The sequence below is a fragment of the Thamnophis elegans genome, chromosome 2 (assembly GCF_009769535.1).
Source record: "Thamnophis elegans isolate rThaEle1 chromosome 2, rThaEle1.pri, whole genome shotgun sequence".
NCBI lineage: Eukaryota > Metazoa > Chordata > Lepidosauria > Squamata > Colubridae > Thamnophis > Thamnophis elegans.
The window spans coordinates 158,463,896-158,489,179 of NC_045542.1; the positions used below are offsets into that span (position 1 = coordinate 158,463,896).

At 44.1% G+C, this 25,284-nt stretch overlaps 2 protein-coding genes across 5 annotated transcripts; both read left to right on the top strand.

Annotated features, from left to right (window-relative positions):
- Positions 1–61: 61 nt before the first annotated feature.
- Positions 62–11,125, top strand: LOC116523848 (zinc finger protein 180-like). Its single transcript, XM_032238937.1, has 2 exons — positions 62–1,147; positions 10,492–11,125. Exons 1-2 carry the CDS (start codon positions 461–463, stop codon positions 10,882–10,884), a joined length of 1,080 nt encoding a protein of 359 aa, XP_032094828.1. The 5' UTR covers positions 62–460; the 3' UTR covers positions 10,885–11,125.
- Positions 4,453–25,284, top strand: LOC116523840 (zinc finger protein 84-like). 4 transcript variants are annotated; one of them, XR_004257157.1, is made up of 2 exons: positions 4,453–4,538; positions 9,426–9,554. XR_004257157.1 is itself a non-coding variant. In XM_032238927.1 (2 exons), the coding sequence occupies exon 2, from the start codon at positions 22,478–22,480 to the stop codon at positions 23,849–23,851; it is 1,374 nt and encodes a 457-aa protein (XP_032094818.1). In that variant the 5' UTR covers positions 4,453–4,538; positions 21,966–22,477; the 3' UTR covers positions 23,852–25,284. The 4 variants fall into 4 exon arrangements, 3 of the variants coding, with proteins under 3 accessions (XP_032094818.1, XP_032094819.1, XP_032094820.1); XM_032238927.1 differs by lacking the exon at positions 9,426–9,554 and adding an exon at positions 21,966–25,284; XM_032238928.1 differs by lacking the exon at positions 9,426–9,554 and adding an exon at positions 21,966–25,284 and having other exon boundaries at positions 4,453–4,534.

Below are 25,284 nucleotides of genomic sequence, written 5' to 3' on the forward strand. Positions count from 1 at the left end.
GAAATCAGATAACTGTCTTGATTGTGGTAAAAGTTTCATTAAAAATTCTCAGCTGGTGATACACCAGAGGACTCACACAGAAGAGAAACCCTTTGAATGTCCTGTTTGTGGGATAGAGTTCCGTCATAAATCCAGCTTGGTGAATCATCAGACTATTCACACAGGAGAGAAACCCTTTGAATGTCCTGATTGTGGGAAATGTTTCAGTCGGAATTCTAAGCTGGTGGCACACCAGAGGACTCACACAGGAGAGAAACCCTTTGAATGTCCTGATTGTGGGAAACGATTCAGTCAGAATTACAGGCTGGTGGCACACCAGAGGACTCACACAGGAGAGAAACCCTTTGAATGTCCTGATTGTGGGAAACGATTCAGTCAGAATTACAGGCTGGTGGAACACCAGAGGACTCACACAGGAGAAAAACCCTTTGAATGTCCTGATTGTGGGAAATATTTTAGTATGAGTTCCAGCCTTCTGAAACACCAGAGGACTCATACAGAGGAGAAACACTTTGAATGCACTTATTGTGGGAAACGTTTCAGTCAGAATTGTGATCTGATGACCCACCAGAGGACTCACACAGGAGAGAAACCCTTTGAATGTCCTGATTGTGGGAAATGTTTCAGTCGGAATTCCCACCTGGTGATACACCAGAGGACTCACACAGGAGAGAAACCCTATGAATGTCCTGATTGTGAGAAATGTTTCAGTCAAAATTATGATCTAATGAACCACCAGAGGACTCACACAGGAGAGAAACCCTTTGAATGTCCTGATTGTGGGAAATGTTTCAATCTGAGTTCCAACCTTCGGAGACACCAGAGGACTCACACAAGAGATAAATTTTTTGAATGTCCTGATTGTGGGAAACGTTTCTGTCATAATTCCAGCTTGGTGAACCACCAGAGGACTCACACAGGAGAGAAACCCTTTGAATGTCCTGATTGTGGGAAGCGTTTCAGTCAGAATTCCAGCTTGCTGAAACACCAAAGGACCCACACAGGAGAGAAACCCTTTGAATGTTCTGATTGTGGCAAACGATTCAGTTGGAATTCTGCTTTGGTTCAACACCAAAGGACTAACACAGGAGAGAAACCCTTTGAATGTCCTGATTGTGGGAAATGTTTCAGTCATAATTCCAGCTTGGTGAAACACTAGAGGACTCACACACTCACGGGAGAAACCATATGAATGTCTACAGTGTGGGAAACATTTCAGTGAGAATTCCAAATTGGTGAAACACCAGTGGGCTCACATGAGAGAAACGATGTGAATATTCAGATTGTAGAAAACATTTCAGTCGGAATTCTGATCTACTGATAACACCAGAGGACTGATACAGGAGTGAAGCCATATGAGTGTCCAGATTGTGGAAATAGTTTCACTTACTGTTCTGACCTAGTGAAACACCAGAGAGGTCACACAGGAGAGAAATTTTATGAATGTCCACAGTGTGTGAAAAGTTTCAGTCCTAATTTCAACCTGGTGAACCACCAAAGGACACACACACAGGAGATACACCCTTTGAATGCCCTGATTGTGGGAACAGTTTTAGTCAGAATTCACACTTGGTGGTACATCAGATGACTCATACACGAGAATAGCCATATCAGTGTCCAGATTGTGACAAAAGTATCAGTCAGCTATCCAACCTGGTGATATACTAGAGAACTCAAACAGGAGAGAAACCCTTTGGATGTCTGAATTGTGCAAAAAGTCACTGTTTTAACCTGGTGAGACAGCAGAGGATACATACAGGAGAGAAACCGTACAAATGACCTATCTTTAATGTAGTTTTACACACAGGAGAGAAAGTCAAGGAAATCCACATTAGGCAAGAATTGGTGAGTTTAGAGAAGATTTAAATTTCATTTCTGATCTGTCATTGGAAGTAAAGGTGAAAAAATTACTATTTAAGTTCTGTCCTTACTCATTTTATTGAAAAATATCTCAGAGGTACATCTGGGAGGGGGCGGAGCTACAACTAGTGCAGCCGGAGCGTGTTTACAGTAGCGCCTCCCAGTTTTATTTTATTTTATCAATTTTTAGTACTCCCATTGGATTTTTTAAAATTTAATTAACATTTTTTGATGGAGATAAACAGCGTAGACCATAACACAGACAAAAGTTTTTGTTGCTGCCATGGATTAAAAACAAGGAATTGAGGAGCACTTTGTTGGCAAGAGATCTGAAAGTAAAACTAACCTCCCCCCCCCCTTCCCAACAATCTGGAGAGATTAGAATGGGACCTGCAAAAAGACTTGGCAAAACAGCAGTTACTAAACTTTCCCGACCTTTGGGAGGGGGGGGACAAACTGAAAGCCAGCTCTTCTCACAAACAACTAGTCCAATTACATCCTATATGGAGTCTGAGTTAAAGGCTAAAAAGGCAAAGAACAACCAGATAATTCAGAGTATGGAGAGTTTACTTTGAGAAAATTCAAGAATTGCAGCCATCAGATTGCTTAACCATCTGACAGCTATGCTACAAATAGCTGTCAGATGGAAAGAGAATTGTTCTAAGCTTTTATTGTGGTTGTCAATAAATGCGTTAACGGTTCAATCATCTCTGTTTCCCTCATTCGCTCAGTACGAAGCAGCTTTGATGACAGGATCTCCAGGTTTATCTCCACCTTTATTAGCAATTCCTGCTGTGATCTCTTTTTCTTGGAAGTCCCTGCTTTTTCCCTTTGATGGCTGCTGGGTGATAGCAGCATCCTGACATATCTAGTGTATCCCCCCAAAATGGGTAGCTTCAGTGCTGCTACGATTGTTAGGACAAAGCAAGGCATTCAGAATGGCCTCTAACTGCCAGATGTGCAGTGAACAAGTTTAATAATAAACTTTAAAAAATTGTAACACAAAACCCTTTTCTCAATTCTTCAGTGGCGAGGTCTCCACACATACAGTGGGTTTCTAATACCCCATAATTGTTAGTCTACCTGTAATCTGTCTCTTTGGCATTCGGCACCTCATTAAGAAAGACTGGGTGAGGCTATTCACAAGTAAAAGACCTTCATTTCCAGCAATGGGATTAAAATTTACATTCTCCACCACCCAAGAACAGGAGAATTTACAGATTCTCAGTCATCCAGACCATGGTTGTCCCAAAGGTGCTTTTACGGGAGGGAATTGGGCTTTCTTGTTTATCTTTTTCTTTTGAAAATGTTTCCTTTCTCATCCAGGAAGCTGCTTCAGCTCTGACAGGATTATATTCCCCACAATCCTCTCAGAGCTGAAGAAGCTTCTTGGATGAGAAGGGAGACATCTTCAAAAGAAAACAAAGAAGAAAGTCTACTTGCCTCCTGAAAAAGCACCTTTGGCACATCTAAGAACAGGACATGACCTTTTAGGACATAATAGGATTAACCCACCAGCATTAGAATAGCAAAAGAGACAGAGCTCACTACGTTGCACAACCCCAGCAGCATCACAGAAACCTATAAATATACATCCGCCCATTCAACCAGTCGGTCAACTCCCTTGGAACCAGAGGCTGGTTCTGCTCATCAATCAATTTTTTTTAGTTTACTTTAAAATATGATTGTTAAAGATTTATATTCTGTATTTGCTCTGGGAAGTTGGGGAGGGGGGGGATGGGTTCGGGTGGGGGAGGGGAGGTAAATATTTGTAAAAGCTTTTTAAATTTTCAATTTAAAAACAAAAAAGAACTAGGCCTGGATTTTCCTTCTAACAGGATGTAGAGCAGGGTTTTTTTTAAAATCTCCACCGAGATTCAAGCTAAAAGAGATCAGGAATCTCTAGACCAGCTTCTTACAAAGTAGCGCCCTCCAAGGGATTTGCCCAAGGTGTCTGCCTCGGAATAAACAAGATACCACAGGTAATCCTTGACATGCAACCATATTTGAGCTGGGCTCAAACAGAAAGGAAAGAGGGGAGGACGGCTATTCTTGAAAGCTCCTGAGAGCAGGGCAAGAAGGAACAGAGGGAGACACATCAGAAAGGGATCCAACTTGGAATTAAGGAGAAACTTCCTGTCAGTGAGAACAATTGATCAGTGGAAATGCTTTGTCTCCAGAAGTCTCGGCTGCTCCATCGGAGGAGCTTTTGAAGAGGAGACTGGAGAGACATTTGTGCGGAGTAGCACAGGGATCCCTGCTTGGAGAACTGATCCCTTCCGTCTCTTATGCTGTAAGAACTTCATGAAGGTTTAGGGCTCAGCCTGCAGATAATCTTCACAAGTGTCACCTTTCACTATTTCACTTGCATCGGTTGCAAAGGTGGGTTGGTACTTGGTAGGAGTGGAAAATGACTTGATGGCATGTAATCCGTGCAAACTTCTTGCAAACGCCTTCATAGGCAGAGACGGGACGAGCCTGTTTTACCCCCTCCCATCGGGAGATGGCAGTCAAATGGGCAAAATTGGGGTTGAGCTTTAAGGGGTTAAAACCATCAAGTGCTGCATTGCTAGATCGGAAGGGGGGGAAGTGCAGAATCTACGGGATCCGTGGCGGAAGGAAGAAAAGCCGAATGGTTTCTGGGCTCCTGCAAGAGTCGAAGCAGCAGCAGCTGGTGGGTGAGTTGAGGACAGTTTGCGGGAGAGGCTGGGAGCAAGAAAGGCTGCTTGATTTCCTCCGCAGCGTAGAAGCAGAGAAGCAACTGGAAGGAAGACAAACGCAGTTGGATGTGACCTTGGCGATCATGCAGTCCAACCCCCTGCTCAAGCATGAGAACGTAGACCATTTCAGCAAATGGCTCTCCCGTATTTCCTTCCAGGCCTCGAGGAAGGAGCACCCACAACTTGGGAAGGGAAGCCGTTCCACTGGTCGCTGTCAGATTTCCTCTTATTTCTAGGATGCTTCTCTCCTTCCTTGGTTTCCATCCATTGCTTCTTCTTTTGCCTTCTGGGGCTTTGCAAAAGAAGTTCATCTTCTCTTCCTTGTGGCTGCACTTCAAGTATTGGAACATGTCACCTCTAGATCTTCTTTTGACCAGACTGGACCTACCCAATTCCTACAACTGTTCTTCATGTGTTTTCACATCAAGCCCCGGGTCATGTTTGTTGCTCTTTCCTGTCTTCTCTTCAAAGGAACCTTCCTGTTCATAAGTATTAAATCCAGGATAGCTGAGCCTCTAATTATCTCTTGCATGACAGAGTTGTCAGGTTCCTCAGAAACCTCTAAGAAGCAACTGCACAGCCATTTATCCAGAATGGTATGGGCTCTCCTGACCTAGCAGTGAATTAGTCTAGGGCCGTGATAGTGAACTTATGGCACGCGTGTCACAGGTTGCATGCGGAGCCATTTGTTAGGGCACACGAGGCGTTGTCCTGTCAGCTGACTTCAGCCTGGTGGGGGATAGTGAAATCTCCTAAGGGCAAAAAACCACCGAAAATAAAGCCTCAGGGAGGAGTGGAGGCCATTTTCGCCCTCCCCAGGTCCTGAGAAAGCCTCTGGAGCCTGGGGGGGGGGGAGGGTGAAAAATGGGTGCATCACACGGCAAAAGCAAGAGGGAGATCGGGGGTTGTGCTCATAGAATTATGCGTGTGGCCATGGCCACTCACGACCCCCTTGAACTCCCCTGACCTTTGTCACATGATGGGAAAAATGTTAGCCATCACTGGTCTAGTGTCTAGATCTGGAAGATCTCCAAGATCCCTTGCAACTCTGTTGTTCTGATATGGACCTGCTGGTTTTTTGGCAGTAATATTGGAAATCCCCAGAAATCACTGGGGATTTTCCCTTTTTTGTTTTTGTTTCCATGCCTAGCCAACAAGGGTGGCATTTGCCTATTGGTGCCTCATCCATGTATAAATCTGGATCAACTGTGTTTAAAACAGCACTTTTAAAAAAAAATGGTTTCAGAACCTTTGTGAGGTAGTCCTCACTTACCATTTGTTCCCTGAGCCTTCAGTGGCACTATTGCAATGGCACATATACATCTGCTCCACAAATTAGTGCTGATTGTAGCGCTTGTTCAGTGACCTCAACAAGTCAGCAGTTCCTGTGGTTATGAAGGTTCAAGAACAATTTGGGTTCTGTCAACTGATGCACATTTATGATGGTTTCAGCATCCCACACTTGGGATCCCCATTTGTGACCTTCTCAGCTAGGCCCCTGTCAAGCAAAATAAGTAGTGATGCCAGCAGGAAGTTGCCAGTCAAAGTCAGGTGAAATTGTCTTTAACAACCCACAGTGATTCGCTTAACAACTGCAGAGGAAGAGATGTAAGTTGGCACTGTCCTATGATATCATGCTTCCTGATCAGGCTGCGTAGTGACAGAGATACCTTTCCCAAATGGAATCAGTAAGTGAGGACTGCTTCAATAGGAATGTCACCAGTGTGGTTGTGGACAGTATTTTCTGCCCTTACTTGGAACTGAGGACTTCCGTGGCAAAACTGGTGCTTCAAATCATGCAGAATCTTTAGGCATCATTTTATCAATTAAAGCCCCCACATCTCTAAAATTAGCACCGAAGGTTTGCCTGTAACCATTTTGGGATTTGGGCAGCTTTCAGGTAAAAAACAGATGGATTTTCCACAGCTCTATATTTGGTATAGAGCTTGGTGCTTGAGCAGGGGGTTGGACTAGAAGATCTCCAAAGTCCCTTCCATCTGTAATTCTGTTATATCCTTCCATTGTTCAAGTATTATATTACATCCAAAGTTCTTTGCCCACTGAATTGTACAATGCTTTACTTACTCATTCTGCAAGTTCAATGTCAGGGTTCCAAGTAAAACCTTCAACCAATGAAGACTCCAATGCAGGCAATTCCTCAAAGTTCCAATCTATTGAAGATGTCATATTGGCACATCTGGGAAAACCCGAATCTGTAAGCTTCTGGTTTTCCACATTCAAAAAAAATCAGAGTTCCACCCCCTGCACCCACATGTCCATCACACGATCCAATCACTCCACCTACCCAAGTGGAGACATCCCCAAGTCACGCCTATCCATGTGCAGGCTGAACGTCCTTGAGTCCCAGAGAAAAGATGCTGTTATGGCTATAATTCTCAACCATCTCACAATCCCCCGCTCGATTGTCCAGGCGCTAAATGTGGCAGCCCTAAAGATCCAAAAGAAAAGAAGGGCTCCAGGGCTGACATTCAATTTCAATAGCAGTTTATAAATCTTAGTAATAATATGTTCAACCATTCACTTCCATTTCATTTTTTACAAAATTCCATCTTTCTTTCAATTGTAAATATAGAAATCAATGGCAAACATCCTTCTGATCCAACTTGTAGATTTGCGGATAGGGGCACAATAATTGAACAATATTATTTAATCATAAGTCAACCAGTCTGGTTTTGCCACCCTTTCTTTTCTTAAAAAAGTTCCTGGGGAGACACCAAAGAGTAAAGAATGATGACTACAATCAATAGTTGCTTTCACTGTTCCCTCTAAGGTGCGTGGCTGCGCGGCCGCGCACGTGGCAAGAAACCCCCGCGCAGAGGTTTCTAACTGCCGCGCAGAGATTTCTATCAAAGCAAACGTGGGGAAGGCCTTTGCAGGCGGCTAGAACTGGCCGCCCGCAAAGGACTTCCCCAGACTGGGAGAGATATTTAAAAAAAACGGCGGTCCTTCTAGCTTGCTTTGTTGCTTGGTTTGCTGCAGCGCTGGGGAGCCATGGAGAGGGCGAGTCAGAGGCAGCCCAGCACCTGGCGTCCCCCCCCCCCCGCCTCGGCGGCACCGAGATGGCTCTCCTGGACGTCTGACCTGCCGGTATCTCCCCCCTCCTCCGCTTTCCGCTTTCCGGAAGCCCATCGCTTTGGGCGTTTCAGGCTCTTTTCTTTCCTCCCATCCCTTGCCCTGCTTTCTGCTCGAACGGAATATCTGTTGCTGCCTCCTCCTCCCCCAACAGCACTGCCGGATTTGCTGCCCAATGCTGCGGCTGAGGTGAAGCCGCCAAAGCTCCCGCCAGCACCCCTGCTTAGGTGAGGTGTTCCGAGCGGAGGGGGAGGCACCGCCGCCGCTGCCATGGGCGGGGGCGCCTGCGGGAGCTTTGGCGGCTTCACCTCGGCTGCAGTGCTGGGCAGCAAATGTGGTGGTCCTCTTGGAGGAGGAGGGGGAGGCAGCAGGGCTGGGGTAGAGAATGCTGATAAACGGGGTTTAAACGACTTCCCAGCCAGGGAAAATGACTCTGAATGTCAAAAAGAACCAAAGTGGGTAACACTTTAATTTCACTCATCAAAATGAGGAGTGGGTCACATGGACTAAATGAACAAAAAATGTACAAGGAGGGAGAGCTAGAAGGTATGGGGAGTGGTTTCTTCATCCTTGATTTATGTCCCTGGGAAAATAAGACCTTTAGAGTCCCCTCTGCTGATAGGTATGGAGATGGCTGCGAAGTTCTTGAGATGTTTAGGAGTTATTCTGGGGGGGGGGGGGGGGCTCGTCGGCATCTTCAGCGGCAGCCCTGCCCCCTGTGAAAAAACCCGAAGATGGAGCAGATCCACTCAGATGATGTCACCGCAACATGACTGGAGGAGGAATTCTGGGAGTTGAAGTCCACAGTCTTAAGCTGTCAGGTTTGAAGATCCCTGTGGTTTTTTTCCCCTAAAGGGTTATGGGTGCAAGGATCTTGTAACTTGACAGCTTTAAGACTTGCATGCTTCACTGCCAGAGTTTCTGAGCCAACATGACTGGAGGAGGAATTCTGGGAGTTGAAGTCCACAAGTCTTAAAGCTGTCAGGTTTGAAGACCCCAGAGGTTTTTTTTTCTAAAGAGTTAGGGGTGCGAGGGTGTTGTAACAACAGCTTTAAGATTTGCGTGCTTCAAAAGCCAGACTTTCTGAGCCAACATTTTGGTTGCTAAACAGGACCGTTGTTAAGTGATACTGATATTATATAACACTTTTAATTAAGCGGGTACCTTGAATAAACATAACTTTGAGTTTCAAATAATACTGATTTCGTTGTTGTCTTAGGTGACATCTGTTAAAAAAATTCAGGTGCTCAGGCATGAAAATGTACCGCTCAAACACTGTACTTTTCCGCTCACACTGAAAAAAAATTAGAGGGAACATTGGTTGCTTTAAGCTTATCATACCATAAAAAGCTTTGCCATCAAATGCTTTATTTATGCCTGTCAAGCTCAAGGAAGCTCTTATTTTGGAGAGTCCCTCACTCTTTTTGCCACAAAACAACAACCATCAAAGTACAATTTCAAATCTGGTCAAGTCAAACCACTATCCTTATCACCTTGCAATAATTTATGTTTAATTTTGGGTTTTCCCCCTTGCCATATAAACCTAGAGATGTCTATCAGCCATTGTTTAAATTGAGTTTCAGTTATAATATCTCTGTAATCTCCAATGTGTCAAATGAATCATAATTAACATTAGGAGCTATTTCAGCCTTTTGGTACATTTGCTTTTTACTTGTAATGTATACTTTTTTCACACCTTCTGCAACCATTTTATAATGATTTTAAACTTACACTTTTATTTAAATCTTACAGATGAAGAGAATACTAATGAGCACTCCGGACAACTAGGAATAACCAGCAACTTTGAAAATTAAAGCAAATTGAGCCGAAAAGTAGACAGTAATGCAGGCCTTGCCCAGTGAGGAAGAAAACAGTAGCTTGAATCAAAGCTCCATGCAACAAAAGATCGCACGTATTTTTGAACCCTTCGAGAACCTCAAGGGTGGAAAAGCTCCATAGATGTGCCTGTTGTGGGAAAAGCGTACATAGCAAATCACATATTATGCATAAGAGGATCCACATTGGAGGAAAGCCATACAAATTACCTGAATGTGGGAAAATATTTAGTTAGATCAGCTGCCTTGTGGTTCATCGAAGGACCCACACAGGAGAGAAGCCCTATAACTACTCCCAATGCATGCTTGTTTTGCAAGCATGATAACTTGATGATACATCGGAGGATTCACACTGGAAAACAATTGAATGTGCTGATTGTTTGAAAACTTTCCGTCAGAATTCCAACCTAGTGGTACACTGGAGGATGCACACAGGAAAGAAATATCACTGTCCTGATTGTGGTAAAAGTTTCATTACAAATTCTCAGTTGGTGATACACCAGAGGACTCACACAGGAGAGAAACCCTTTGAATGTCCTGATTGTGGGAAATGTTTCAGTTGGAATTCCCACCTGGTGGTACACCAGAGGACTCACACAGGGGAGAAACCCTTTGAATGTCCTGTTTGTGGGATAGGGTTCAATCATACTTCCAGTTTGGTGGATCATCAGACTATTCACACAGGAGAGAAACCCTTTGAATGTTTAGATTGTGGGAAATGTTTCACTCGGAATTCTAGGCTGGTGGCACACCAGAGGACTCACACAGGAGAGAAACTCTTTGAATGTCCTGATTGTGGGAAACGATTCAGTTACAATTACAGGCTGGTGGAACACCAGAGGACTCACACAGGAGAAAAACCCTTTGAATGTCCTGATTGTGGGAAATATTTTAGTCTGAGTTCCAGCCTTCTGAGACACCAGAGGACTCATACAGAGGAGAAACACTTTGAATGCACCTATTGTGGGACAGGTTTCAATCAGAATTATGACCTGATGAACCACCAGAGGACTCACACAGGAGAGAAACCCTTTGAATGTTCAGATTGTGGGAAATGTTTCACTCGGAATTCTAGGCTGGTGGAACACCTGAGGACTCACACAGGAGAGAAACCCTTTGAATGTCCTATTTGTGGGAAAAGTTTCAGTCATAATTCAAGCCTGGTGTACCACCAGAGGACTCACACAGGAGAGAAACCCTTTGAATGTCTTGATTGTGGGAAAAGTTTCAGTCATAAATCCAACTTGGTGGACCACCAGAGGACTCACACAGGAGAGAAACCCTTTGAATGTCCTGATTGTGGGAAACGTTTCAGTCATAATTCCAGCTTGGTGAAACACCAGAGGACTCACACACTCAGGGGAGAAACCATATGAATGTCTACAGTGTAAAAAATGAAAAAATGGTTTGATAAAGATTGCATGCAACTAAAAAAGATATATAATATGGAGTACAGGAAAAGTAAAAATGCCACTTTTGAGGATCACACTCATTACTTAAACAGCTGAAAGGACAATATAATAATTATATTGGCTTTCTTCCCCAGAACACAAACCCGGCTACCATGTATGCAGTGGCAAAATTCTGTGATGCTGCAATGTTCACAAGAAAAAAAATTGGTTATAGAAGTATAGTTGTCGTACCAATTATTTGGACATATCTCTATCAATTTCTGGACCATTATATTTACTCCCATACTTATCAGTTTTTCACCCAGGTAAACCAGGGAGTGACCAAAACGATTTGAGAACATGTTATTATCCACTTTTAAGGTCAAAACAGAGAGGACTCACACAGGAGAGAAGACCTTTGAATGTCCTATTTGTGGGAAAGGTTTCAGTCAGAATTCCTGCCTAATGAAATACCAGAGTACTCACACAGGAGAGAAATCCGTTGAGTATCCTGATTGTGGGAAATGTTTCAGTCGGAATTCCCACCTGGTGGTACACCACAGGACACACAGGAGCGAAACCCTTTGTCAGCATGACTTCATTCAGCAATCAGGAAAGAAACCACTCAACTCCATTTGAATTGAAATCAAGTGTACTTTTACTAATTAATAATAAACAGTTGTGAAGCAAAGCTGAGTCTGGTTAATTAGGCGCGAAAGCTAATAATATAATATATAATGCATTCCCCTCCCTTTGGCATCCCTGTGCACAGTCCAATCATATTGCCCGCAAATGTCAGGTGTGAGCTAACTTCGAAAGGCATCACCAGGATGGAATACTGGACCGTTGGCCTTGGGGGGAAACTCCCTTCCTCCACATGCGCAGTAAGGTGGTCAGTTCAGTGTCTAGCAACTTCCTCCAGCACATCAATGATTCCCCTCCCAAATACCATGCCCCCCCTCCCCGTTTAAATGGCAGCTGAAGGAGCAGCAAAGCAGAGGCTGACAGCCGACCCTCCTCCAGAAAAGGGTGGTCAGACCTGCAGAAACAAAAAAACAAACAAACAGACAAGCAACAAGACAGAAAAGGGGAGAGGAAGAGAGAGAGAAGAGAGAAGAATTTTTTTTTTTTAGGAGAATGGTCAAATCAGGGCTTGTCAGGATAAGTAGAGTAGAACTTGTGGAGTAGACGAGGCACCCGAACATGGGACCCGTCAACCCATTCGGTGTGAGAAGGGGGAAAATGCTTCCAAGCCACCAGGTACTGGATACGGTTCCGGCGTTGACGAGAGTCCAAAATCTCTCGACCTTCGAAGTGTTGCTCACCCTCAATCAAAAGCGGAGCGGGTGGAGGAGGGATAGGTGGATGCAACGACAAAGTGCAGACAGGTTTCAGGAGGTTAACATGAAAAACAGGGTAAACCCGGTTGAGGTGTTTGGGCTGCAGCTGCAGCCGGACAGAAACAGGGTTAATGACCTTGACAATGGGAAACAGGTGAACATACTTAGGCCCCAATTTCTTCGACTTCTGTGGAGTTTGAAGAAATTTGGTTGACAAATAAACTTGATCACCAACTTTGTAGTCATATGGCTTAGTCCATTTCTTATCAGCCTGTTTCTTATGAGTGCGGTGCGCAGCATCCAGAGTTTGGAGAGCTAAAGGCCAAACGCGCCGAAGGCGGTCACTCCATTCCGACAGTGATGACACTTGGGGCTGCTCAGGAGGAACCTCAGTTATGGGTACAAAATCCTGGCCAAATACTACCCGGAATGGGGTGAACCCAATGCTGCTATGCACAGAATTATTGTAAGCCACCTCCGTATGCGGCATCAAATCCACCCAATCATCTTGCTGGTAGTTGATGAAACAACATAAATATTGTTCTAGTACAGAATTAGTCCTCTCACAAGCTCCATTAGTCTGGGGGTGGTGGGCGGAGCTTAATATGCTTCCCTTAAGTCCAACTTAGTGAAAATGCGTCCCTTCCCCAATTGGGCCAGCATGTCCTTCATCAGTGGCAACGAGTAGAGGTTCTGAGATGATATCGCGTTCAAGTTTTTAAAATTCACACACAATCTCAGGGCGCCATCTTTCTTCTCTCTGAATAGTACAGGAGCCGCTACCTTGGGTCTCGCCGGTTCAATGAACCCCCTCTCCAAATTCTTAACGATGAAGTTTCTCATTTCCTCCATTTCCCTAGGGGACATTGAATATACTTGGGGCTTTGGAAGCTTCACCCCAGGTAAAATATCAATGGTGCAATCAGTGGGCCTGTGGGGGGTAGTTTATCAGAAGATTTTTCACTAAAAACTCTTCTAAGATTCCAGTACTCTTTTGGTATTCTTTCCTCCCCTTTGATTCTATCCTGCCCCCTGCCTGCCAATGTGGGGCTAGTAGCGGCAGAATCTGGAGTCTCAACCTCCTGTTCATGGGGTATGTCTATGCAAATGTGCAACCAACCCTTTCTCCAGTTAATTCGACGGTTCCATTTACGAAGCCAGGGGAGTCCCAAAATAAGGGGCCGGTCCATACCAGGTGCCACAATAAAAGTTATTAACTCCCGAGGGGTCCCCATTTTCATCTCCATGGGCTCAGTAGAAAAATGAGCAGGGTTGCCTCCCGCAATAGAACCATCAATTTGGTAAAAAAAACAATAGGGGTTTTCAAAGTCCTTAATTTTAAGCCTAGTTTCTCCACCATTTCTGGACTTATCATGCAGCGGGAACATCCCGAATCAAGGAGAGCTAAGAGTTTTTCAGTTATGCCAGAAGATGGCACTCTCATCTCAATTGGGATAAGCATGGGCCCCGTTCTGGAACTTACCCACCGATGACATTCCTCCTCATCCGATTCGTTAGATGAGCTGGGGCTCATGCCTCCCTCCTCCTCCGGCTGGAAGTGCTGGGGAACATTCTCAACAGCGAATGCAGCCTCCCTTCTCTTCCCTGGCGGTTTCACTGCTTTCCCCTCTCTCCGGGGGAGTGGGGCGATCTGAGCCCATTTTATGCGGCAATTTACAGCGCGATGGCCTTCCTTCCCACAGCGGAAACAAGTGAAAGGCTTGGCTTTGCCTGCGAAACCTCCTCTTCCCTCACTCCTGGGGTGGAGGAGTTTTTTGGGGCTGCTGGGGGAGGGATTTCTCCACATCTCCCTCTTTCATGCATTGAAGCCTGGCTAAATCCAACTCCACATCTGCAGCGTGCTCATACCAAACGGTTATACGACGGGAAGGCATCTGTTTATGCACTGTTGGTATATCTTTTCATTCAATCCCTCAGCAAATTAATCCAACAACACCTCTTCCGACCACCCCCTCATATAAGCTGACAACTCCTGAAATTCCTGGACATAATCTGGCACAGTTTTATTTCCCTGCTTCAGAGCCATAAATGTCAGGCGCCCGCGTCTCTCGGTCAAAGGGTCATCAAACCTCCTTCTCATGGCTGCCATAAAGTCATTAAAAATTCCTCAGGAGAGGGGAATTGCCTTTGTGGAGGCCGACTATCCATTCGGCTGCCTTTTTCTCTAAGGACATCAGCACCATCCTCACTTTCATCTGTCTCTAAATCAGGTCCATAGATTTCCATATAATTCCAGACCTGAATTATAGGTATGTAGAGGGCTAGAGAGAAATAGAGAGATACAGTAGATAGGTAAGGAGAGAGAGTAAGTAGGTAGGTAGATAGAGGAATAGAGAGAGAGGGAGGGAGAAATATAGTAAGGTAGGTAGGTAGGTAGGTAGGTAGAGGGATAGAGAGAGAGAAATTTAGATTTAGATTTAGATTTTATTAACATTTGTAGGCCGCCCTTTTCCCTGAGGGGACTCAGGGCGGCTCACATAAAATCAGGGAGGGGAAATACAACGATGACATAGACACATATAATAAAAGTAATAAGCAACATACACTCATCATTCGGGAGGGGCAACTATCCTTGTCCCCAGGCCTGACGGGCTAGCCAGTTCTTCAAGGCTGTGCGGAAGGCCTGGACGGTGGTGAGGGTACGAATCTCCACGGGGAGTTCGTTCCAAAGGGTCGGGGCTACTACTGAGAAGGCCCTCCTCCTTGTAGTTGCCAGCCGGCATTGGCTGGCCGATGGAATACGGAGGAGGCCCAATCGGTGAGATCTAATTGGTCGCAGGGAGGTAATTGGCAGGAGGCGGTCTCTCAAGTATCCAGATCCACTACCATGCAGGGCTTTATGGGTGACTAATAGCACCTTGAAGCGCACCCGGAGATCGACAGGTAGCCAGCGCAGCTCGCGGAGGATAGGTGTTATGTGGGTGAACCGAGGTGCACCCACAATCGCTCGCGCGGCTGCATTCTGTACTAGCTGAAGTCGCCAGATGCTCTTCAAGGGCAGCCCCATGTAGAGCACGTTACAGTATTCCAGCCTAGAGGTCACAAGGGCCCGAGTGACTGTTGTGAGTGCCTCCCGGTTCAGGCAGGGTCGCAACTGGCGCACCAGGCGAAATACAGTAGATAGGGAGAGAGGGAGAATAATTAGGTAAGTAGGTAGATATAGGGGTAGAGAGGGAGAGAGAAATACAGTAGGTAGGTAGGGAGAGAGAGAGAGAGAGAGAGAGAATAGGTAGGTAGGTATATGTTTCCAGGTATACTTATCCACATGCTGACAATCTGCAGCACCTAACTTTGTTCCTGCTGACACAGCATTTGATCCACATAATTCTCATCAATCAGTTAAAGAGTTTTCCAAAAGGGGAAAAAAGGTTTTTGCACTTTGGAAACCTCCCCCAAATGGCCCATTTTTCGTGAAAATGAGCCCGTTTTTTCAAAAATAAAAGACATAAATAGCCTAGGGGGGCTTGCAGAGTGCTCCTAGGGGGCTGGGGGGGGGAACTAGCAAAAAGTCCCATTTTTCACAAAAATGTGACCATTTTTTGTAAAAAAAATTGCATGCATAGCCTTCTGGAGGCTTATAGAGTGGTGCTGGGGGCTGGGGGGGCAAAAACGGCCCATTTTTTGCTCATTTCTGCCCTCCCCAGCCCCCAGGAGGTCTCTGAAAGCATCCATAAGGGTATTCACAGCCATGAAAAAAGGTGTCTGTCCCCCACTAGTGTTGACTGACATCCTCCCCTCCCCCTGGAAACAAGCAATTGATCACAAGTTGGGCTCTTATGGGCTGTCACTAGTATTCTTAATGTCTCTAGGCTTTGATCAAACAAAGCAAGTAGTAATCAATAGAATGAAAGACATGGCATTCCAAGAAGAACTAAATAGGTTGCCATTCCACAGTAGGGACAGAATCAAACAGGGTGTGAGGGAATTTGCAAGATATCTAAATGACCTGATCTGCCCAAAACAAAGAATAGCTTTCTTCAGAGCCAGATTTACCATTCTTCCTTCAGCACTTCTCCAGGGCAGGTATAAGAGAACACCAATAGCAGAACAGCTTTGTATATGTGGTAAAGAAGTTGAAGATATCTCATATTTTCTATTACACTGTGAGCTATTCAGAGTTTGTAGGTCTGCATATGTTCTCCCCTTATTAGAGAGATTGCCAGGGAGGGCAGACAATTTTTATGTAGGCTTTCGCCTCCAGGACACAAACCCGGCTACCACGTATGCCGTGGCAAAATTCTGTGATGCTGAAATGTCCACAAGAATTAGAGTTGTCATCTTGTACCAATTATTTGGACATATCTAACAATTTCTGGACCATTGTTTTTACTCCCATACTTATCGGGTTTTCACCTAGGTAAACCAGGGAGTGACCTGAACGATTTGAGAACATGTATGTTATTGTCCACTTTTAACATCAATACTTTTTAATTATATCTTAATGCCAGTAGTTTTTAACATATTGTAAAAAGCAATGCGTATTGCTGGTTTTTGACCATAATAAGGATTTATACTTATACAGGTGTGATTGTACAGAGAAAATGGAAAACATAAATTTGATAAAGATGTACTGTGTGTGTGTGTGTGGTTTTTTTTTTGGTTCTCAAGTCTTTTTCTCTCCACAGGATCCCTCCGACCTTTGACCTCTCCCATAGGGTCCATATAGGCATTTCTTTCCTCCACAAAGTCCCACCGGCCTTTCCCTCCCCACAAGGTCCCCACCGGCCATCTCCAGCAATGGGATTAAAATTTACATTCTCCACCACCCAAGAACAGGAGTCTACAGATTCCCAGTCATCCAGACCATGGTTGTCCCAAAGGTGCTTTTTTGGGAGGGAATTGGGCTTTCTTGTTTATCTTTTTCTTTTGAAAATGTTTCCTTTCTCATCCAGGAAGCTGCTTCAGCTCTGACAGGATTATATTCCCCACAATCCTCTCAGAGCTGAAGAAGCTTCTTGGATGAGAAGGGAGACATCTTCAAAAGAAAAAAAATAAAAAAGTCCACTTGCCTCCTGAAAAAGCACCTTTGGCACATCTAAGAACAGGACATGACCTTTTAGGACATAATAGGATTAACCCACCACCATTAGAATAGCAAAAGAGACAGAGCTCATTAATCCAGGTAGGGAGAGAGAGAGAATAGGTAGGTAGGTAGGTAGATGTTTCCAGGTATACTTATCCATGTGCTGACAATCTGCAGCACCTAACTTTGTTCCTGCTGGCACAGCATTTGATCCACATAATTCTCATCAATCGGTTAAAAAGCTTTCCAAAGGGGGGGGGGGTTCTGCTCATCAATCCATTTTTTTTAGTTTACTTTAAAATATGATTGTTAAAGATTTATACTCTGTATTTGTTCTGGGAAGTCGGGGAGGGGGGATGGGTTCGGGTGGCGAGGGTGGGGGAGGGGAGGTAAATATTTGTAAAAGCTTTTTAAATTTTAAAAAAAGAACAAATAAAGGGATCCCCTTTCTTAAACAACCTCCATTTTAGTCCCGGCTTGGAACTAGGCCTGGATATTCCTTCTAACAGGATGTAGAGCAGGTTTTTTTTTTAAATCTCCACCGAGATTGATGCTAAAAAAGATCAGGAATCTCTAGACCAGCTTCTTACAAAGTAGCACCCTCCAAGGGATTTGCCCAAGGTGTCTGCCTCGGAATAAACAAGATACCACAGGTAATCCTTGACATGCAACCATATTTGAGCTGGGCTCAAACAGAAAAGAAAAGGGGGGGGGGCAGCCTATTCTTGAAAGCTCCTGAGAGCAGGACAAGAAGGAACAGAGGGAGACACATCAGAAAGGGATCCAACCTGGAATTAAGGAGAAATTTCCTGTCATTGAGAACAATTGATCAGTGGAAATGCTTTGTCTCCAAAAGTCTCGGCTGCTCCATCCGAGGAGCTTTTGAAGAGGAGACTGGAGAGCCATTTGTGCGGAGTAGCACAGGGATCCCTGCTTGGAGAACTGATCCCTTCCGACTCTTATGCTGTAAGAACTTCATGAAGGTTTAGGGCTCAGCCTGTAGATAATCTTCACAAGTGTCACCTTTCACTATTTCACTTGCATCGGTTGCAAAAGTCGGTTGGTAGGAGTGGAAAATGACTTGATGGCATGTAATCCATGCAAACCTCTTAAAAACGCCTTCATAGGCAGAGACGAGAGGAGCGTGTTTTACCCCTTCCTATCGGGAGATGGCGGTCAGATGGGCAACATTAGGGTTGAACTTTAAGGAGTTAAAACCATCAAGTGCTGCATTGCTAGAAAGGAAGAGAGAGAAGTGCAGGTTCTACAGGATCGCTGAGGGGAGGAAGAGAAGCCGAGTGGTTTCTGGGCTCCTGCAAGAGTCGAAGCAGCAGCAGCAGCAGCTGGTGGGTGAGTTGAGGGCAGGTTGCGGGAGAGGCTGGGAGCAAGAAAGGCTGCTTGATTTTCTCCGCAGCGTAGAAGCAGAGAAGCAACTGGAAGGAAGACAAACGCAGTTGGATGTGACCTTGGCGATCATGCAGTCCAACCCCCTGCTCAAGCACGAGAACTGAGACCATTTCAGACAAATGGCTCTCCTGTATCTCCTTCCAAGCCTCCAGGAAGGAGCACTCACAACTTGGGAAGGGAAGCCGTTCCACTGGTCGCTGTCAGGAGATTTCTTCCTATTTCTAGGATGCTTCTCTCCTTCCTTGGTTTCCATCCATTGCTTCTTCTTTTGCCTTCTGGGGCTTTGCAAAAGAAGTTCATCTTCTCTTCCTTGTGGCTGCACTTCAAGTATTGGAACATGTCACCTCTAATCCTTCTTTTGACCAGACTGGACCTACCCAATTCCTACAACTGTTCTTCATGTGTTTTCACATCAAGCCCCGGGTCATGTTTGTTGCTCTTTCGTGTCTTCTCTTCAAAGGAACCTTCCTGTTCATAAGTATTAAATCCAGTATAGCTGAGCCTCTAATTATCTCTTGCATGACAGAGTTGTCAGGTTCCTCAGAAACCTCTAAGAAGCAACTGCACAGCCATTTATCCAGATTGGTATGGGATCTCCTGACCTAGCAGTGAATTAGTCTAGGGCCGTGATAGTGAACTTATGGCACGCGTGTCACAGGTTGCATGCGGAGCCATTTGTTAGGGCACAGGAGGTGTTGTCCTGTCAGCTGACTTCAGCCTGGTGGGGGATAGTGAAATCTCCTGAGGGCAAAAAACCACCGAAAATAAAGCCTCAGGGAGGAGTGGAGGCCATTTTCGCCCTCCCAGGTCCTGAGAAAGCCTCTGGAGCCTGGGGGGGGGGGAGGGTGAAAAATGGGTGCATTGCACGGCAAAAGCAAGAGGGAGATCGGTGGTTGTGTTCATAGAATTATGGGTGTGGCCATGGCCACTCACGACCCCCTTGAACTCCCCTGAGTTTTGTCACATGATGGGAAAAATGTTAGCCATCACTGGTCTAGTGTCTAAATCTAGAAGATCTCCAAGATCCCTTCCAACTCTGTTGTTCTGATATGGACCTGCTGGTTTTTTGGCAGTAATATTGGAAATCCCCAAAAATCACTGGGGATTTTTCCTTTTTTGTTTTTGTTTCCATGTCTAGCCAATAAGGGTGGCATTTGCCTATTGGTGCCTCATCCATGTATAAATCTGGATCAACTGTGTTTAAAACAGCACTTTTTTAAAAAATGGTTTCAGAACCTTTGGGATGTTCAGCTGTATAGGTAGTCCTCACTTACCATTTGTTCCCTGAGCCTTCAATGGCACTGTTGCAATGGCACATATACATCTGCTCCACAAATTAGTGCTGATTGTAGCGCTTGTTCAGTGACCTCAACAAGTCAGCAGTTCCTGTGGTTATGAAGGTGCAAGAACAATTTGGGTTCTGTCAACTGATGCACATTTATGATGGTTTCAGCATCCCACACTTGGGATCCCCATTTGTGACCTTCTCAGCTAGGCCCTTGTCAAGCAAAATAAGTAGTGATGCCAGCAGGAAGTTGCCAGTCACAATCAGGTGAAATTGTCTTTAATACCCCACAGTGATTCGCTTAACAACTGCAGAGGAACAGATGTAAGTTGGCACTGTCCTATGATATCATGCTTCCTGATCTGGCTGCTTAGTGACAGAGATGACTTTCCCAAATGGAATCAGTAAGTGAGGACTGCTTCAATAGGAATGTCACCAGTGTGGTTGTGGACAGTATTTTCTGCCCTTACTTGGAACTGAGGACTTCCATGGCAAAACTGGTGCTTCAAATCATGCAGAATCTTTAGGCATCATTTTATCAATTAAAGCCCCCACATCTCTAAAATTAGCACCAAAGGTTTGACTGTAACCATTTTGGAATTTGGGCAGCTTTCAGGTAAAAAACAGATGGATTTTCCACAGCTCTATATTTGGTATAGAGCTTGGTGCTTGAGCAGGGGGTTGGACTAGAAGATCTCCAAAGTCCCTTTTATCTTTAATTCTGTTATATCCTTCCATTGTTCAAGTATTATATTACATCCAAAGTTCTTTGCCCACTGAATTGTACAATGCTTTACTTACTCATTCTGCAAGTTCAATGTCAGGGTTCCAAGTAAAACCTTCAACCAATGAAGACTCCAATGCAGGCAATTCCTCAAAGTTCCAATCTATTGAAGATGTCATATTGGCACATCTGGGAAAACCCGAATCTGTAAGCTTCTGGTTTTCCACATTCAAAAAAAGTCAGAGTTCCATCCCCGGCAATCACATGTCCATCACACGATCCAATCACTCCACCTACCCAAGTGGAGACATCCCCCCGTCACGCCTATCCATGTACAGGCTGAACGTCCTTGACCCCTAGAGAAAAGATGCTGTTATGGCTATAATTCTCAACCATCTCACAATCCCCCTCTCGATTGCCAGGCACTAAATGTGGCAGCCCTAAAGATCCAAAAGAAAAGAAAGGCCCCAGGGCTGACATTCAATTTCAATAGCAGTTTATAAATCTTAGTAATAATATGTTCAACCATTCACTTCCATTTCATTTTTCACGAAATTCCATCCATTGCTCTTTTTGTCTCGTTCAAATCTTTCTTTCAATTGTAAATATAGAAATCAATGGCAAACATCCTTCTGATTCCAACTTGTAGATTTGTGGATAGGGGCATGATAATTGAACAATATTATTTAACCATAAATCAACCAGTCTGGTTTTGCCACCCTTTCTTTTCTTAAAAAAGTTCCTGGGGAGACACCAAAGAGTAAAGAATGATGACTACAATCAACAGTTCCTTTAACCTTATCATACCATAAAAAGCTTTGCCATCAAATGCTTTATTCATGCCTGTCAAGCTCAAGGAAGCTCTTATTTTGGAGAGTCCCTCACTCTTTTTGCCACAAAACAACAACCATCAAAGTACAATTCAAAGTACAAATCTGGTCAACTCAAACCACTATCCTTATCACCTTGCAATAATTTATGTTTAATTTTTGGTTTTTCCCCTTGCCATATAAACCTAGAGATGTCCATCAGCCATTGTTTAAATTGAGTTTCAGTTATAATATTTAAAGTGTATTTTATGATTCAATGTATATTTGAACTTGTATCTCTGTAATCTCCAATGTGTCAAATGAATCATAATTAACATTAGAAGCTATTTCAGCCTTTTGGTACATTGGCTTTTTATTTGTAATTTATACTTTTTTCACATCTTCTGCAACCATTTTATAATGATTTTAAACTTACACTTTTATTTAAATCTTACAGATGAAGAGGATACTAATAAGAGCACTCCGGACAACTAGGAATAACCAGCAACTTTGAAAATTAAACCAAATTGAGCCAAAAAGTACACAGTAATGCAGGCCTTGCCCAGTGAGGAAGAAAACAGTAGCTTGAATCAAAGCTCCATGCAACAAAAGATCACACGTATTTTTGAACACTTCGAGAACCTCAAGGGTGGAAAAGCTCCATAGATGTGCATGTTGTGGGAAAAGCATTCATAGCAAATCACATATTATACATAAGAGGATACACACTGGAGGAAAGCCATACAAATTGCCTGAATGTGGGAAAATATTTAGTTAGATCAGCTGCCTTGTAGTTCATCGAAGGACCCACACAGGAGAGAAGCCCTATAACTACTCCCAATGCAGTAAACACTTTTGCAAGCATGACAACTTGATGATACATCGGAGGATTCACACGGGAAAACAATTGAATGTGCTGATTGTTTGCAAACTTTCCGTCACAATTCCAACCTGGTGGTACATTGGAGGATGCACACAGAAAAGAAATCAGATAACTGTCTTGATTGTAGTAAAAGTTTCATTACAAATTCTCAGCTGGTGAGACACCAGAGGACTCACACAGGAGAGAAACCCTTTGAATGTCCTGTTTGTGGGATAGGGTTCCGTCATAAGTCCAGCTTGGTGGATCATCAGACTATTCACACAGGAGAGAAACCCTTTGAATGTTCAGATTGTGGGAAATGTTTCACTCGGAATTCTAGCCTGGTGGCACACCAGAGTACTCACACAGGAGAGAAACCCTTTGAATGTTCAGATTGTGGGAAATGTTTCACTCGGAATTCTAGGCTGGTGGCACACCAGAGGACTCACACAGGAGAGAAACCCTTTGAATGTCCTGATTGTGGGAAATGTTTCAGTGTGAGTTCCAGCCTTCTGAAACACCAGAGGACTCACACAGGAGAGAAACCCTTTGAATGTCCTGTTTGTGGGATAGGGTTCAGTCATAATTCCAGCTTGATGAATCATCAGACTATTCACACAGGAGAGAAACCCTTTGAATGTCCTGATTGTGGGAAATGTTTCGCTCTGAATTTTAGGCTGGTGGCACACCAGAGGACTCACACAGGAGAGAAACCCTTTGAATGTTCAGATTGTGGGAAATGTTTCACTCGGAATTCCAACCTGTTGGCACACCAGAGTACTCACACAGGGGAGAAACCCTTTGAATGTCCTGATTGTGGGAAATGTTTCAGTCGGAATTCCCACCTGGTGGCACACCAGAGTACTCACACAGGGGAGAAACCCTTTGAATGTCCTGATTGTGGGAAATGTTTCAGTCGGAATTCCCACCTGGTGATACACCAGAGAACTCACACAGGAGAGAAACCCTATGAATGTCCTGATTGTGAGAAATGTTTCAGTCAGAATTATGAGCTAATGAACCACCAGAGGACTCACACAGGAGAGAAACCCTTTGAATGTCCTGATTGTGGGATATGTTTCAGTCTGAGTTCCAGCCTTCTGAGACACCAGAGGACTCACACAAGAGATAAATTCTTTGAATGTCCTAATTGTGGGAAATGTTTCTGTCATAATTCCAGCTTGGTGAACCACCAGAGGACTCACACAGGAGAGAAACCCTTTGAATGTCCTGATTGTGGGAAGTGTTTCAGTTCTAATTCCAGCTTGCTGAAACACCAGAGGACCCACACAGGAGAGAAACCCTTTGAATGTTTTGATTGTGGCAAATGGTTCAGTTGGAATTCTGCTTTGGTTCAACACCAAAGGACTCACACAGGAGAGAAACCCTTTGAATGTCCTGATTGTGGGAAACGTTTCAGTCATAATTCCAGCTTGGTGAAACACCAGAGGACTCATACACTCAGGGGAGAAACCATATGAATGTCTACAGTGTGGGAAACATTTCAGTGAGAATTCCAAATTGGTGAAACACCAGTGGGCTCACATGAGAGAAACGATGTGAATATTCAGATTGTAGAAAACATTTCAGTCGGAATTCTGATCTACTGATAACACCAGAGGACTGATACAGGAGTGAAGCCATATGAGTGTCCAGATTGTGGAAATAGTTTCACTTACTTTTCTGACCTAGTGAAACACCAGAGAGGTCACACAGGAGAGAAATTTTGTGAATGTCCACAGTGTGTGTAAAGTTTCAGTCCTAATTTCAACCTGGTGAATCACCAAAGGACACACACAGGAGATACACCCTTTGAATGTCCTGATTGTGGGAACAGTTTTAGTCAGAATTCACACTTGGTGGTACATCAGATGACTCATACAGGAGAAAAGCCATATCAGTGTCCAGATTGTGAGAAAAGTATCAGTCGGCTGTCCAACTTGGTGATATACTAGAGAACTCAAACAGGAGAGAAACCCTTTGGATGTCTGAATTGTGCAAAAAGTCACCGTTTTAACCTGGTAAGACACCAGAGGATACATACAGGAGACAAACCATACAAATGACGTACCTTTAATGTAGGTTTACACACAGGAGAGAAAGTCAAGGAAATCCACATTAGGCAAGAATTGATGAGTTTAGAGAAGACTTAAATTTCATTTCTGATCTGCCATTGGAAGTGAAGGTGAAAAAATTACTATTTAAGTTCTGTCCTTATTCATTTTTTTGAAAAATATCTCAGAGGTACAGCTGGGAGAGGGCGGAACTACAACTAGTGCAGCCGGAGCATGTTTACAGTAGCGCCTCCCAGTTTTATTTTATCAATTTTTAGTACTCCCATTGGATCCTTTTTTATTTAATTAACATTTTTTGATGGAGATAAACAGCGTAGACCATAAAACAGACAAAAGTTTTTGTTGCTGCCATGGATTAAAAACAACAAGGAATTGAGGAGCACTTTGTTGGCAAGAGATCTGAAAGTAAAACTAACCTCCGCCCCCCCGCCCCCCTTCCCAACAATCTGGAGAGATTAGAATGGGACCTGCAAAAAGACTTGGGAAAACAGCAGTTACTAGACTTTCCCGACCTTCGGGAGGGGGGAACAAACTGAAAGGCAGCTCTTCTCACAAACAACTAATCCAATTACATCCTCCATACAGGATGTATGGAGTTTGAGTTAAAGGCTAAAAAGGCAAAGAACAACCAGATAATTCAGAGTATGGAGAGTTTACTTTGGGAAAATTCACCGGAGTTTATGGCAAAACAATGCCTTCTCTCAGCGCAAACGGTGGTTTCAATATTCGAACAACTAATTGCCATCCAACACGATTTTGAGACATTAAAAAAAGACTTTTTTGGAGTATAAGACGCACCGGAGTATAAGCGCACCAAGGTTTCGAAGAGGCAAATAAAA

Bases quoted from the DNA above. Each gene is read 5' to 3' on its own strand.
- LOC116523848 (XM_032238937.1), top strand. From the start codon at position 461: ATGAGTTCCAGCCTTCTGAAACACCAGAGGACTCATACAGAGGAGAAA. The intron at 1,148-10,491 runs GTGAAACACTAG...GGTTTCAATCAG, and splicing joins TCAGTCATAATTCCAGCTTG to AATTATGACCTGATGAACCA.
- LOC116523840 (XM_032238927.1), top strand. From the start codon at position 22,478: ATGCACACAGAAAAGAAATCAGATAACTGTCTTGATTGTAGTAAAAGT.